The 13,453-nt window shown below is 46.5% G+C and overlaps 1 protein-coding gene across 3 annotated transcripts in view; it reads left to right on the top strand.

Moving 5' to 3' along the window:
- The window catches only part of IFT43 (intraflagellar transport 43), a 45,820-nt gene extending 32,628 nt beyond the window's left edge, over window positions 1–13,192 (top strand). For 2 of the 3 annotated variants that reach the window (XM_084287111.1, XM_084287109.1), the window contains 4 exons: window positions 9,706–9,778; window positions 11,204–11,279; window positions 11,634–11,696; window positions 12,466–12,836. In XM_084287111.1, coding sequence (XP_084143237.1) covers window positions 9,706–9,778; window positions 11,204–11,279; window positions 11,634–11,696; window positions 12,466–12,576 — 323 coding nt within the window. In that variant the 3' untranslated portion in view covers window positions 12,577–12,836. Of the gene's footprint in view, window positions 1–9,705; window positions 9,779–11,203; window positions 11,280–11,633; window positions 11,697–12,465; window positions 12,837–12,965 lie in introns of those variants that run through there. The other variant, XM_084287110.1, reaches the window with a different exon arrangement.
- Window positions 13,193–13,453: the final 261 nt, after the last annotated feature.

The following is a 13,453-nucleotide window of genomic DNA, read 5'->3' as shown; positions in this document are numbered from 1 at the left end:
TGAGTTTATAGGAAACAAATAAATGTGTTTGACTAAAAACAGCACCATATGCTCCTGTAAAACTCCAATCTGGAAAGACTGATTTGAAAAAGTGCAGTGTCTCTCCAGCACTAGTTCTGGTGTGTCTAGTTGGTGGGTGTTTGGGTTTCCTACAGCTCCTGCTCTGAGCTCAGTGCCCATCCTCCTGAACAGACACTGGGACCTGTTAGTACGTAGGCACAGAAAATGGATAACCTATTTTTGCTAGGCTGATGTGTGTCCAGCTAAACCCTGGCATGGTGGGGCCCAGCTCCTCGGCACCATGGGCTCCTGCTTTAACAGGATTTAATGCAGCACAACTTGAGGAATAATAAACCTTCATAAGCAACAAAAAGGTGTTTAATTCCTAGAGGACAGGCCCAGTTGAGTCAGTTTTGGCCAGGGGCAATTGAGGGCTTAATGCTATGTATGTAGCAATCTGGGCAATCTGAGAGAGAGGAGTTTAAGGGTAATTGCTCAATTTTCTGTCCATGTCAACAGGGAAAATGGGCAGCAGTGACTGAGCGCTGAGCAGCAGGGAAACTGTGTGAGATGGGAGACTATCAGCAGAATTTAAGAAGTGCTATCTGCAGAGCGCCATTTCCTTTTCAGTGGCATCCAAGATCTGCTTCTCCCCAGTATAAACTATTCTTTGTCATAAAGTGGGAGGAGGACAGGATGACTGAGTTCACGTCAGAGGGCTTTTCCCTCCCTTTGCTCCTTTCTCCAGCAGGATAGTAGAGACACCGCTTCTGCTTTGCTTGGGTATTTCATTTGGCTTAACTCGGTTTGTGTGTCTCATTCTGACATGCAGCTACAATGGGCTGTTTCCTGTTGGGGTGAGAAGTATTGGCATTTCTTTCTAGCTCTCCGTCAGCAAACTACTTCATCATGCTGGCTACAAGCTTCCCCTTTGTTCCATTCTCGTCCACCTGTTCTGCACTGCTGGGTTGCACTCCCTCAACGCCTGTCTCTTCACTACATCACCCTTGGACTTTTCCCCTCGGCACTGCAGTGTGGGCTTGTTAGCTAAGATCGGCACCTCTCTGCAAGCTCCCCTTTCTGCACGGACTGTTTCCTTCAGAAGTCCCTTCCCCTTTTCTTTCTCTTACTCGGGGGATGCACAGCTCCCAGTACAGGGCTTCCCTTGGAGGACTGGGCTGTGACACGTGCGATTCTCTGTCTGTGGGAACAACAGCTTGTTATTTTAAAGCAGATAGTGTGTGTGAATGAGAGAGCTGATTGAAATGAAAGCTTGCCTGTGCTATGCAGACGACCTGAACCTGACCTGCAGGTGAGGTAAGCTGCAGGGAGGCAGTCACTAGATCTGTGCCCTCAAGGCAAAACCCCTTCCTGCCTGCTGGGAAGCCTCCTGAAGGAAGCAGAGCTAACGGTGAGACCTCTTTATACAATGTCAAACCTTTAGAAGGACTTCTTACCCTTCTAGCATGTGGCAGTAGCTCCTTTGCATTTGAACAGGATGAAAAAAAAAAAAAAAAAAAGAAAAAGAGAGAGAGAAAGAAAGAAAAAAAAAATAGAGAAAGAAATGGGCACATGCCGTGGTCCCTGCATCTTCCTGGGAAGTGACATCTGCCTGTCAGGTGGGAGGCGGCCCTCACAGGATATCTGGCACCTGGAATAAACACAGCCATAAAAAAACCAAACACCTCACAAACTGCATGCAGATACGCACCAACGATGAAATTGCTCTAAACAGAACTGAGAGTAAGAGCAGGGCGTGGGTTATTGCTGCCTGCATCACTCCTGACAAAGTTTGGTGGTTGCTTCCCTGGAGAGCTGCTGTTTTAATCCACCAAATGCTGGTGGATTCCAGGGACTGTGGCTGCAAGGAGTTTGTGACAGAGGAAGCAGCTCTACTGACCAAGCATTAGGCAGAAGCGTGAGAGGAACTGCAGGAACTGTCAGGGAGATGGTGAGCGGGAGCTTCAGAGGCTCAGGAGACGGCACTGGGAACAGTTTGGGCAGAGCTGAATGGACTCAACGTGCTGAGCATCAGTGCAATGGAGACCGAGAGGAAAACAAGGTGTTTGGGACGTTGTGTGAGTGGGCTGAGAGGAGCCTGGGGCAGGGTGACAGAAACGGCTGAGTTTCCTGGATTCTGCACCGTGACTGTGTGTGGTGCTGTGAGCACACCGGCTGCTCCCCTTGGCTGCTCCCCTACAGCACTGCCCTGAATCTCTGCGCAAGGGCAGTGAAGGTCAAACTCAGACCAACCTGAAGGTTTCCCCTCTACCACTGGTCCAGCCTGAAGTCCTTCAGGGACTGCTGACAACATGGGGATCTAGAGCCTCTGGTGTTCGAGGAAGTCTCTGTCTTGGCAGGCAGAGTGGATGGGGTGGAGCAGATAACATATCCCCAGGGGATGTGGCTGAAGTGCTGTTTGGAGTGACTAACCACTTGTCAGGGGACAGTGGGCAGTTTAATTGCAAGGGAGGAAGCACAGCTTGTTTGGGGCTGAAAAAATCCTCTGGCTAAGCATCTTCCTCCACTAAATTCTGCGACATGGTAGGTACAGAGCCATATTGGTCCTGTGATTGCTGAGTCCATAAGTGTCGTTGACGGACTAGGTTTACCTAAAATACCCTTTAAGAAAAAGCTCTTGAAAGATGATTACAGAATTGAGACACCATCATTTAAAACTGCCTAAGGCAAACTTCTTTGAAAATTGCAGCAGTGGAGGGACAGAGAGAGAACCGCGTAGCCCTTGATTGTAGTGTCGTTCCCTCAGGACCCGTTCCCCCTCCCCCTTAGTTTCTCATCTGATATGAGAGAGAGCAGCAGTAAGATTCCTCATCTGTCTTATGAAAATCCGATTCTGAGTGGCTCTGATCAAACCCAGCTGGCTGTCAGCAGCGGTGGCCTTGTGTGGAGGGAGGGAGGCTTCTGAGGAGTTGCTGGATGTGGAAATGTCATGGGTGCCGCCGATCAAAGAGGCATTTTTTAATAAATATATATAAGAAAAAATAAAAAACTGAAGGATTTAGCATAAAAGAAATGTAGTTTGTCTTGTTTTTCCAGCGTTACATGAAGAGGATGAAATAGAATCAGAAACGGCTGCTCCTGAACATACTTCCACAGGAGCATTTGAGAAGCTTCTTTCTCTGCCACACTAAAGCTCTAACACAAAATCACTCATCTCCGGTGTTATTGGGGAGGATTTTGTGCTCCTGAGTTCAACAGACCCTCCCTTGGTACCTCGTGCCTTCTGGTTTGCTGCCCCACCACCTCCTAAGTGCGTCTCAGTGGGGGAATACTGCAAAGGAGCTGGGAACAGCTTTGAAATGAGGAAAACAGATGTTACAGAAAGGAGGGCAGGGACAGTACGCTGTCAGTGGGCTGCTGGTGAGGCTAGGAGGTGTCTGGCCACTGCAGATGCTGATAACCTCAGGAATATGTTGGATGCTGGGTCCTGAGCCTGACCTCCAGTCCACTTGTCTTCTGCTGCTGGTGAAAACCCCGCACATTATGAGGTTCCTCGTCTTTTCAAGCTGCTGGTGCCTGGTCTTCTTGCACAATACAGCACAGGCTACTGCCTGGTGAAGCCCAGCACAGAGCTCAGAGACTCATCTGACACTGTTCCTTGGTTTGCATCGCAGCAAACCGTTCCTTGGTTTGCTCCTGGCATTGCAGCAATGTCTCTCTATCTCTCTTCATGCTTCCCAGGGACTGAAACCGAGCAGAGGCTTTGTGGCAGCAGCAAATGTGCCTGACGCCTGCCCCAGCAAAGTGTCACGTGAGGCGCGAGTCACACTGTGCTGAGCAGTCTGAGACAGCAAGGTGCTTTATCAAAGCAAGCGGGATGTCTCGGTGAACCACCCGACCTCCCAGGCAGCCCTCCATCTAGCTGGCAGTATCGTCAGAGCATTGTGGCTGACTTAAAAATGATTTTGTCTGGTGCCTCTGTAAGGTAAGGCTGGAGGGTCGTCACTGCATCTACTGCATGACCCACACACATCCTGTGCCTCCCCTGACAACTGCCCACTGGGTGACTTTTCCCTTCAGCTGCCTAGGTTGTGCTGTTACCATTCTCTTCTCTAAAGGGCGTTTTGGGGCATGGGACAGGCAGGTTATCCTCTGCTTGTCTCAGCTTTTAAGGCAGCGCCGTAGCAGCTGTGGTACCGCCTGCTTTTTTACCCTGCTGTTTTCATCTCCCTGCTGGCTGATCAGGCACGTACGCTGTTCAGTATCAGCCCGCTGCTAGGGCAGTTTCAATCAGGGAAAGGTATCCCTATGAAATTAATGTCCCAGCGTCCAAAGATGTATTCTTTATCTTCTCCATTTGCCTGCTGCTCTCTTGAGAAAGCTTCCAAGAGGCTTCAAGCTTGTTTGTGTGTTCAGCAGAAGCTGTATGTGTCCCTTGTTCCTTATGTTTTTTTGAAGATTTTTTTTGCCTGTTGCTTTCCACTTTTTTCTTTAAAAAATCCTTTTTTTTTTTTTTTTTTTTTAATTCTCCATTATTCCACTTAGAGAGAAAAATTATTTATTGCATTGAGATGCGCTAATTAAAGCCATTTTCTGGTATTTGGTTACTGAAGTGTTTGATGTCTCTCTGACAAGACCATGAAATGCACGGAGTGTCCACAGGGACAGAATTTGCTGAACACGGTGCTTTGTAAATGAGGGGACACAGTGTCGCAGCAGCTCATGAATATGAAACGCCCATGATGCTACCTCAGTGGACTTGAGAACACAGATGAATCCTGTCATGTGCTAAATGAGACCAATTTCTTTCACTTAACTTCATCTTCAATCAGACCTTCTTCCATTTGCCTGTTTAAAATTCCCCAAACGTGATGCAGAAGGTAACAGCGTTCAGTAAAACAAAGTTTTGCAGCAACAGAGATATTGTAATTATCTCGTTTTTACATTTTAGGAGCGAGTAACTTAAACTAAAGTTAGTTTCATTCTCATGCCTGCTTAGCGGCAGGGGACTGCAAGCTCCAGAAGCCGCTGCCCTTTTTGTTCTCTGGATGTGGCAATGAACAGAGAGGACAGCTCAGTCCCTGCTGCTGGAATGCCTGCTCTGTGCTGGCCTCTGGAAGGCTCACCTGGCTGGAAGAAGCTGGATCAGATGAAGTGTGATGGAGGCATTCTTTTGGAGGCATTTTGAGGTGTGGCAGGGTTTTGGCTCTTCAAGCAGCTCGGTGAGCAAGTAAGTGGCAGCCACACAGCTGAATAACTGCAGGCCTGACCTGGGACATGCTTTTTACATACACTGATTTATTGCCTGCCCTTGAACAGATTCTGCCTGTCCCCACTTTGTCTCTAACAACGAATTTGGTTCTGTGGGGCCAGGACCAGATCTTACCGTGAGCTTGCAGCACTTTGAGGGACCCAGCCTGCAGGTGTTGCTACTAAACCAAAAATCAGCTCTGCCTGGGAGGGGAAGTGCAACTCCACAACCTGCAGGAGCAATGGGGCTGTAGGGTGGTGCAGGCTCTTCCCTCTCCTGCTTGTCACCTTCTTCCATTGCTGTCCTCAGCTGTCAGTAAGTCATTTGGTAAGGGGCAAAAAGGTGCTGGTACTGCATGCACTCTGACATGAACATGCAGAGCCCTGCTTTATGTATGACTTTAAAAATGGCTATTCCTTGTTTATTGTTTGGTGCAGTACATTGCAACTCCCCTGTTAGCCAATAATTGGTCCTGGTGTCTCCTAAGTCTTTGTGGATGCACTGATTTTGGTTTCATTTTTTGACGGTTCGCTATTGTTCACCATCACCTAGGAGATAGAGGGGAGTCTGCAATGGTCATCCAGCATTTAGTGCTCAGTATTTTACATCTCCACCATGAGCTGTTGCTGAAGCTAATATCTTGTTTCTTTTTTTGGGTCTGAGAAATCTATGGGGGAAGGCTTTGTTTTATTGTGTTCCCAGTTATTTTGAGCAATAAAGAGAAGCCTCATCCATTTCTCTTTAAGGTGACTGTACACACTGATTGTTTTTTGTTACCCCCTCCACTTTCTATTGCATACACATCTCTTCTGCTTCTAAAGCACTACCTGGCAGGTGTGCCCGCCTGTTCTCCCTTCCCTTCAGCTCAAATGAAACTAGGATACTCAGGGGGAGTTGAGTGCTATTTGTAGGAATGTTCTCCCCGTTATCTGTCATATGAAATGGGGATTCAGAGGAGTTCTGCCTGGGGAAGACCATCTGAGGGGGGCTGCATAGGAAGCATTCCTCTATAGCACAGGGCTCGTAGGCCAGCTGGAAAACCAAGGTCAGTAATGTGTTTTGTACCCAGTTTGTTGCCCTATTTTAAATTCTTCACTAGTAGTTCAAGTTTTATTTTAACGTTTCTTACTATTATTATCATATCAGTTTGTTCTGATTTCAAAGTCTGCAGGAAATAATGTGAAAGTGGGGGAAGAAAAGCTGAAGCTGTGAGATTTTCATGTGGTTTCTGAGATTTGCCTACAGTTTTGATAAAAAATAGTTGTTTAAAAATGATATGGAGTCTTCTCTCTTTTCCAAATGCAGCCAAATTATGCAGAAAGAAAAAGAAAAAAGAAAAACCTAAAGCTAGTCTGCAGAGAATCACCTTTTGTTTCCAGGTTTTGAGGCTATCCCTTCTTTTCATGTTCAAAACATTTTGTTTTCGTAATGCCCAGGCCATGAGTTCACTTGCTTGCAGAGACGTGATAGCCATGAAAGTGTTCCCTTTTGCACACAGGCAGCTCCTTGGCATGTAGGTATGTTGTGAAATTATTTCTAAAGCTTATGTACATGGGGACTGAATCCAGGCATGGGAGCCTGGCAGTAAATTATGTGGTAAGATTCCCCACCAAAAACACAGGCTTGTCAGTGTTCTGGGGAATGAGCTGAAACCCACACACTCAACAGGAGGGAAAACAGTGGGTCACAGGGCAAAGAACACAGAATGAGAGTTTGTAATGGGGCCTTGTTGTTGGAAAAACCTAAAACCTTTTCCAGCTGAATGTGTGCTGCACTGCAAGGCTGTGAGAACATGGTCCTGTGAAATTTCTGTAGGTACTACTATTACATATATGTAGTCTCACTACACCTAATGGGAATATTAAATAATATGCCTATATTCTTGCAGCACTGTAGCCCGTGTGGTACAGCTGACATAGTGCCATGACTTGGCTGTGTTATGAGAAAACGCTTACTGGAAAAAAAAAAAAGATGTAAACCCTAAGAAGAGTAACAAGAGTGATTAGGGGGCTGGAGACCGAGTGAGGGGGCAAGTTGGCTACTTGCTAATAAGGTGAGAAAGGAGATACTTTGAGAACTGTAAGGAGACAGAAAGGAGAGGGATTGTGGAGATGTGGCACCACAGGAATTGGCAGAGGGAAGGGGAGGTTATGAGCAACAAGTGAAATTAAGACCCAGATATTTCAGGCCTGATTTGCTACTGATAGCAGTTAGCTTAGGGAGCTGATATTTTCTTATAATTTGCCATGTTTTTGTTCTGTTTCCTGTCAGTCTGACAGTCCTAAAGGGCATTGCCTCAGCCTAGAAATGGACAAAATCACCTGCACTTTGCAGTAAGAACAATCGTGCAGTTGCCTTTGTTGGAGGGGCTGGAAGGAGCCCCCAAAGCATTTCTACTTTTTCTGTCTGTAGTATTTTCAAAGCACCTATAAAATATTGGAGCCTTGAATTTCTTTTGGAAAGAATTTCTATGTGATTGCCTGCATTTTGGAAATACAGAGTAGAGGATACTGGGCAGGGTGCTTAGGAATCTCTCCATGGAATTTGACAGCAATGAGATAAAATCAGTTCTGGCAAATCCAGGACTCTTCAGGAACCTGCAAAAATGGAGGGTGCATCACAGATGAGAACACGAACTTTACAGTTTTCTCTAGTTCAAAAAGAGATCAACAAAGGCAAAAAACAGGAAGAAGGGACCCCAAAAAGAGCACTGAGTGAAGAAATTCAGTTTGCTCTGAACACCTTCCACCCTTGTGCTGCCAAAAGAGGAGAAGGATCTGACCCTCTCCTATAGGAAATGCTGCCTGGTGGCTGGGGGTAGCTCTGCTCCCAGGTAGCTCTTCATTTCCTTTTGTTTGCTGAGCAGCCTTCGCAATCTCCCGATGAAAGGGGTGAAATAGATCTGGAGAGACTGGGCTGTTTCTCACCGTGGCGAGGCATTTCTTGCACGCACCATCCTGGAGGCCTGTTGCTGCAGTTTTCCTTTAAACGTCTTTGGCAAGTTCGCCGTAGCCAGAAAGCCGCTTTGCAGGCACCTGTTCCTCGGGTGGCTGGGGAGCTCGAAGGCACAGCTCTGCTGAGATCGTCCAAGCTGTCACCGCCGTTCGCCTCGGCCTGGCTCTCGCTGCAGCCGCCGTCCCGCTCAGCCCCTCCACCCGGCAGCCAATTAGTGAGAAATCCCACTGTGTGGCGGCACCGAACGGCCACGGCGATGAAGCCCGGGCTGACCCATGCCCCGTGCAGCTGGGCCACGGCTGCCTCCCACCCCGGTGAGCCCGGGAGGGGACGGCAGGCAGGAGAGGGCAGCTGAGAGCCTGCAGAGCTCTGACAGGCGGCCGGACAAGGGGCTCTTCAGCAAGACCCTGCCCAGAGCGCCACAGGTGGGGACATCTCTCCAGCTCCTGAATATTCATCGCAGCCTGGGCTGCAGAACTGGGCAAAGGCAGGCCCGGCCGCCTGCTGTGGCCCGGCAGTAACACGGCCCCACGCTGCTGGCAGAGGAAGGAGCAGCCTGCCTGCCCCAGCACTCTGAGGGGTCAGCTTTGTCCCCACCGTGTGTGAGGGAAACCTCTTCCCAGAGCTGACCATCTCCACAGTCTGAGTGCTCAGGGACCACGGAGAACTTAATAGCCTTCACTCTTGAAAGAAGCTCTGTGCTAGCATATTTGCTCCTCCAGTTACTTTTTTTGCCCCTCTCCCTTTTTGCTCTATCTCCAAATGTTTACAGAACTTAGACCAAAAAGCATCCAGTGTTCCCCGAGCCTTGCTCTTTTAGCAGGATTCACTGTGCACCCGTTTTTTTTCTGCTCTCCTCCCTTCTTTTGTTTCTAGCATCCTTTTTTAGGTGGAGTAGCCACAGTCCTCAAGCTGGGAATATCTAGTGACCTTTATCAGCTATTCCGGATTCACACTGGAAAAAATGAAAAGATTTCTGACATTACAACACAGTGCATCTTCCCTAGGCTTTGTATCAGCTGGACCACCTGCACTTCCTTCCTCAGCTATCAGAAAGATCAAAGTCCACTGCACAGTCTGAGACCCCGCCAGCATCCCCTTCAACATGCAGGTTCACATGGCTTCTCCCAGTTTCTGTCCCATGTTTCATTCCTAACAGATTCTAGGAAACTGGTGGCTGAGCTGAGCAAACAATCATGCATAGGAGGCAAGTTGTTGCCAGTCTTAGGATGATGGCAGGTAGGCAGCCAGCTTTTTTCAGCTTTAAGGTTGTCTTCAAATTCAGTCCATGGCTATTGAGTTCTACCCAGCCTGAATTTGCTTCTCTGGTCAGATTTCTTTTGACTCCAAGCATTAAAGCTTTATTACCTTCTTTTTAATATTAAACAATATATTTTTAATCATTGCTAAATAACTGCCTCATGTTTTCCTCTAACAAGAGACAGGCTGTTTGATATCTGTGAAGCAAGGGAGCCTTTGTCTAGTGAGAGGAGAGCACAACACTTCCCACTTACAGCTGCTGCTTTCTCTTGTTGCAGACATTCCTGTGATCCCCGACTTGGAGGAAGTCCAGGAGGAAGATCTGGCCATGCAAGTGGCAGCTCCCCCCAGGTAAAAGCACTGCCAGGTGCTCTGGAGGCTCTCATCTGCAGTGCGAAATGGCTGGTTGAAATTAAACTCCATTTCATCTCATGTGCTGTGGATGTCGGTGGCATGGCCATTCAGCAGCAATCGATGCCATGTGTTGTGACAGTGGGGCTCCAGGCTGAACAGGGGAAACTTCGTTCCTACTACACAGAGATAGAAATTACTGCATGTTCTCTCTCTATATACAAAAAATACATTAGAGCAACACATTTGATATTGCAAAATGTAACTGAAAAGTTAGGAGTTGCTTGATTTAAGGTTGCGTGTATAACAAATGCCTCCGGTACACACGTATTTTCACGCACATTTTGATTACACACTGTTTTGCCCTCCACACGATAGCCTTCTCACTCAAGTGCCTGGTTAATTTGCAAAGTGCAATCCTGTTTGAAGGTATTATCACAGTAGTCTTGGGATTAGCTCTTAAGAGACCAGTCAGTTAAAAAAAAAAATAAATGGAAGTTTGGCGTTTTTTATTTAAAAGTATCATGAAATTCTTCTTTCTTCTATTGGGCCTATGGCCAAAATCATGGCCTAGGATTTCTGTTGAGCCTTGTCTGGAGAGGTGGATATCTTCCTCCTGACCACAGATGCCTCTCTTACAAGTATGGAGTGGGTATTGTAATTAAATAGCTGTTAATATAATTAAACGATGCTTTACAATAGTGAATCAAAAATGACTTTTTCTCTCACCAGAGTTCATTTATTTGTTTTCTCGCTTTTGTATAATCCCATCTGTTCTTCCTGTATCCACAGTCACTCTGCAATAGAAGACAAGCAATTTTCAGGGACAAACATGAACAGAAGATAAATTAATACAGGTCTCAGGATTGCATAACCTGCAAAGGGAAGCATGGCATGCCAGTATATTGCCTTCCTACCCCCTGACCATCTTTGGAGCCTACATTTTAAGAAATTGTATTTGATAGCTGTTACTTAGCTCAGACGTGGAAATTTCAAAGTCCCTACTGTTCCAAAGCTTGTATGGTGAGGCTCTTAGGGGATGCTTTACATGCTGGGAAGCTAGGAGAGTCATTTTGGCTGTTATTTTCTGGGTATGTATGTTTGAATGTTTTGTACCTTCCTGTTTTCCTTTTGGTCCTTGCAGCTAGTTTGTGGATTTCCTCTCTGGCATGCCGGCTTCTCGAAAGGAATCCTCACACCCTTTTTTATGCATCTATACAACCCAGCACACCGATTTGTCAATGACCATTCATTTGCTGAATGAGATGAGGTCAATGTCCACAGACAGAAGCACAAGTGTCCACGTTGGGTGATGAATATGGGTGCTTGAGACGGGTGTCCCCAGACTCCTGTTCAAGCCACCGTTCTCCTCAAATGTGATTCCACACTTACCCAGGCTTGTGTTTTGCCTATTTCTGATTGCAGTGTGCAGGTGAACCGAGTGATGACCTACCATGACCTGGACAAAGATCTGATGAAGTTTGCAGCCTTTCAGACTCTGGTAAGTGGTTGTTGCTGTGGGGTGACCAGTGCAACTTCCTCTCCTTCAGTTCTCCTTCATCCTCAACAGTGATACTCAGCTGCATAAAATGCACAGCTTATGATCCAAACACCTTCTGGTCTGCCTGTAAGTCTTTTTCTTTCTGCAAGGTGCTTTTCAGGTTTCTTAGTGCCTGCAGATGGTGTGGGTATAGTATCTGTTGCTCATATGAGGCACCTTGTATGAGGTCCTGTTCTAGATAAGGCTTATATCGCTTATGGGGCAAAATATTGTGTCTGTATCTCTAGCAACACCATCTCAGGTGAAATGATGCTTTCTCTGTGTCTGTAAGACTGACTGTGTGTGTTTTCATAGGATGGCGAGGTTGACCTGAAGCTTCTCACCAAAGTTTTGGCTCCAGAACATGAACTACGAGAGGTGAGACTTTTCTGTAAACACCAGTAAGATAAAAGCTTCTTATATTTCTCAGGTTGTACTCTGAAATTAGGCCTCTGTTGGTGCGATGGGGGAGAGAGATGTGAGGAGGAGCCTGTGAAAAGAAGCTTGTTAAAGTTGATGGAGGTCTGATTTCCCCAGCAGATTATTTTAAAGGTTTATAGGTGTTTCTGTGTGTGTGATTGACCTCCTTCAGTCTGAAAGAGCTAGTAAGGAGCATGTGAAGAGCCTAGTACTGCCACAGATCCCTAGAGAAACAGTGCTTTGTTGTATGGTCTTGGTAGCCACCATGTTCTCCAGGTGGTTCTGCAGAGTGGTACAGAAGAACCAGGCAGACAGCATTTAGGGTTGGGGCAGAGGGCAATTTTAAATCAGGACAGAAGAACCTTGGAACAAATGGACAGGCAGAAGCTTGGGACGTGAAACAAAGGATTTCTGCAGCCCAGAACTGCAGATGCTTCAGTAGGCATGTAGAAGGGTGGAAGATTTTTATGGCTCCTCCTTGTACTCTGCCTGAGAGTATCTAAGATTAACAATACCAAAAATGTGTCCTTTACTGGATTTGAGAACATGCATCATTCTGTCAAAATCTTTAAATTGTAGCATGGATTTACCTTTCATTCTCACTAAGGTTCATATCATAGCCAACAAAGTCTTTGCCTTCCATGGCAGGGGCATCATTCAGAGCGAGTCACTAGTTTGGGAGTCACCAGTAATGTTACAGCATGTTTAATCGTTTTCCTCCTGGTAGGATGATGTCACCTGGGATTGGGACCATCTCTTCACGGAGGTATCCTCAGAACTAGTGACTGAGTGGGAGCTGGGACAGTCTGAGAGAGAGGACCACATCAGTCTGCCCTAGAGCACTGGCACACCAGACATCTCCTCTTACACATGTTCACTGTAAATATTTTATCACTTTAATTTTCTATTCATTTGTTTGTATTTGAGAATTAATTTCAGACTGGAAATAAATAGGAGCTTGCTCCATAGGAAAACCGGGCTCAGGAGGAGTTTTGGATATTTTGTAATGAGACTCTTTGTTCTCCAAAGAGATGAAGAATTCCAAACACGACAAAATATTTACTTATGAGCAGTCATTTCCACCTCACTGCAGCACCTTTGCAGATAACTGCAGCAGTCAATCTTTCTTCAACCAAAATTTCAGCCTTTCTGGGGGACCATGAATGGAGTGTGGTTTTCTGTGATAGCTATCAGAGGAACTTAGGTTGATACAATTTGTTTGCCTAGGACATCAAGATCATCATCTGCCCACAACAGGTGCCACACATTGTCAGGAGATGTGCTTTACATTTCATCCAGCAGCCTCCAGCCATCCTGTGCTAGTTTAACCTTTCCCCTGGGACATCACCTCTGTATTGACTTGGAGGAAACAGCATCACCGATTAAACTGCCACCACTGCTTCTTCTAGCACCTCTTTTTCCCTTGAGGAATCCCAGCCAAGGGCTGACCAGGCCCAACCTACTTTGCTTTTGCAATCAGATGAGATCACAGCTTGGAAGGAGACAGCTCCAGGCAATAGGTAGTTTGCAAAGATAATACCATTTATTCCACACGTGAAAGAACGAAGCCTGCTGCTCTGAAACAAGGTAACTCCCCGGTGTGTGTTTCCTTGGAACCAAGTAACCCACTCTCATTGTCACCTAAAAAAAATCCATTTAGCTGTTAATGCCATGTCCCCATAGAACTGTGGTCATTATTTGCAGGAAACAGTAAT

This window comes from Netta rufina, assembly GCF_964035555.1.
Source record: "Netta rufina genome assembly, chromosome: 5".
Lineage (NCBI taxonomy): Eukaryota > Metazoa > Chordata > Aves > Anseriformes > Anatidae > Netta > Netta rufina.
This window is presented reverse-complemented; position numbering and strand designations above follow the sequence as displayed.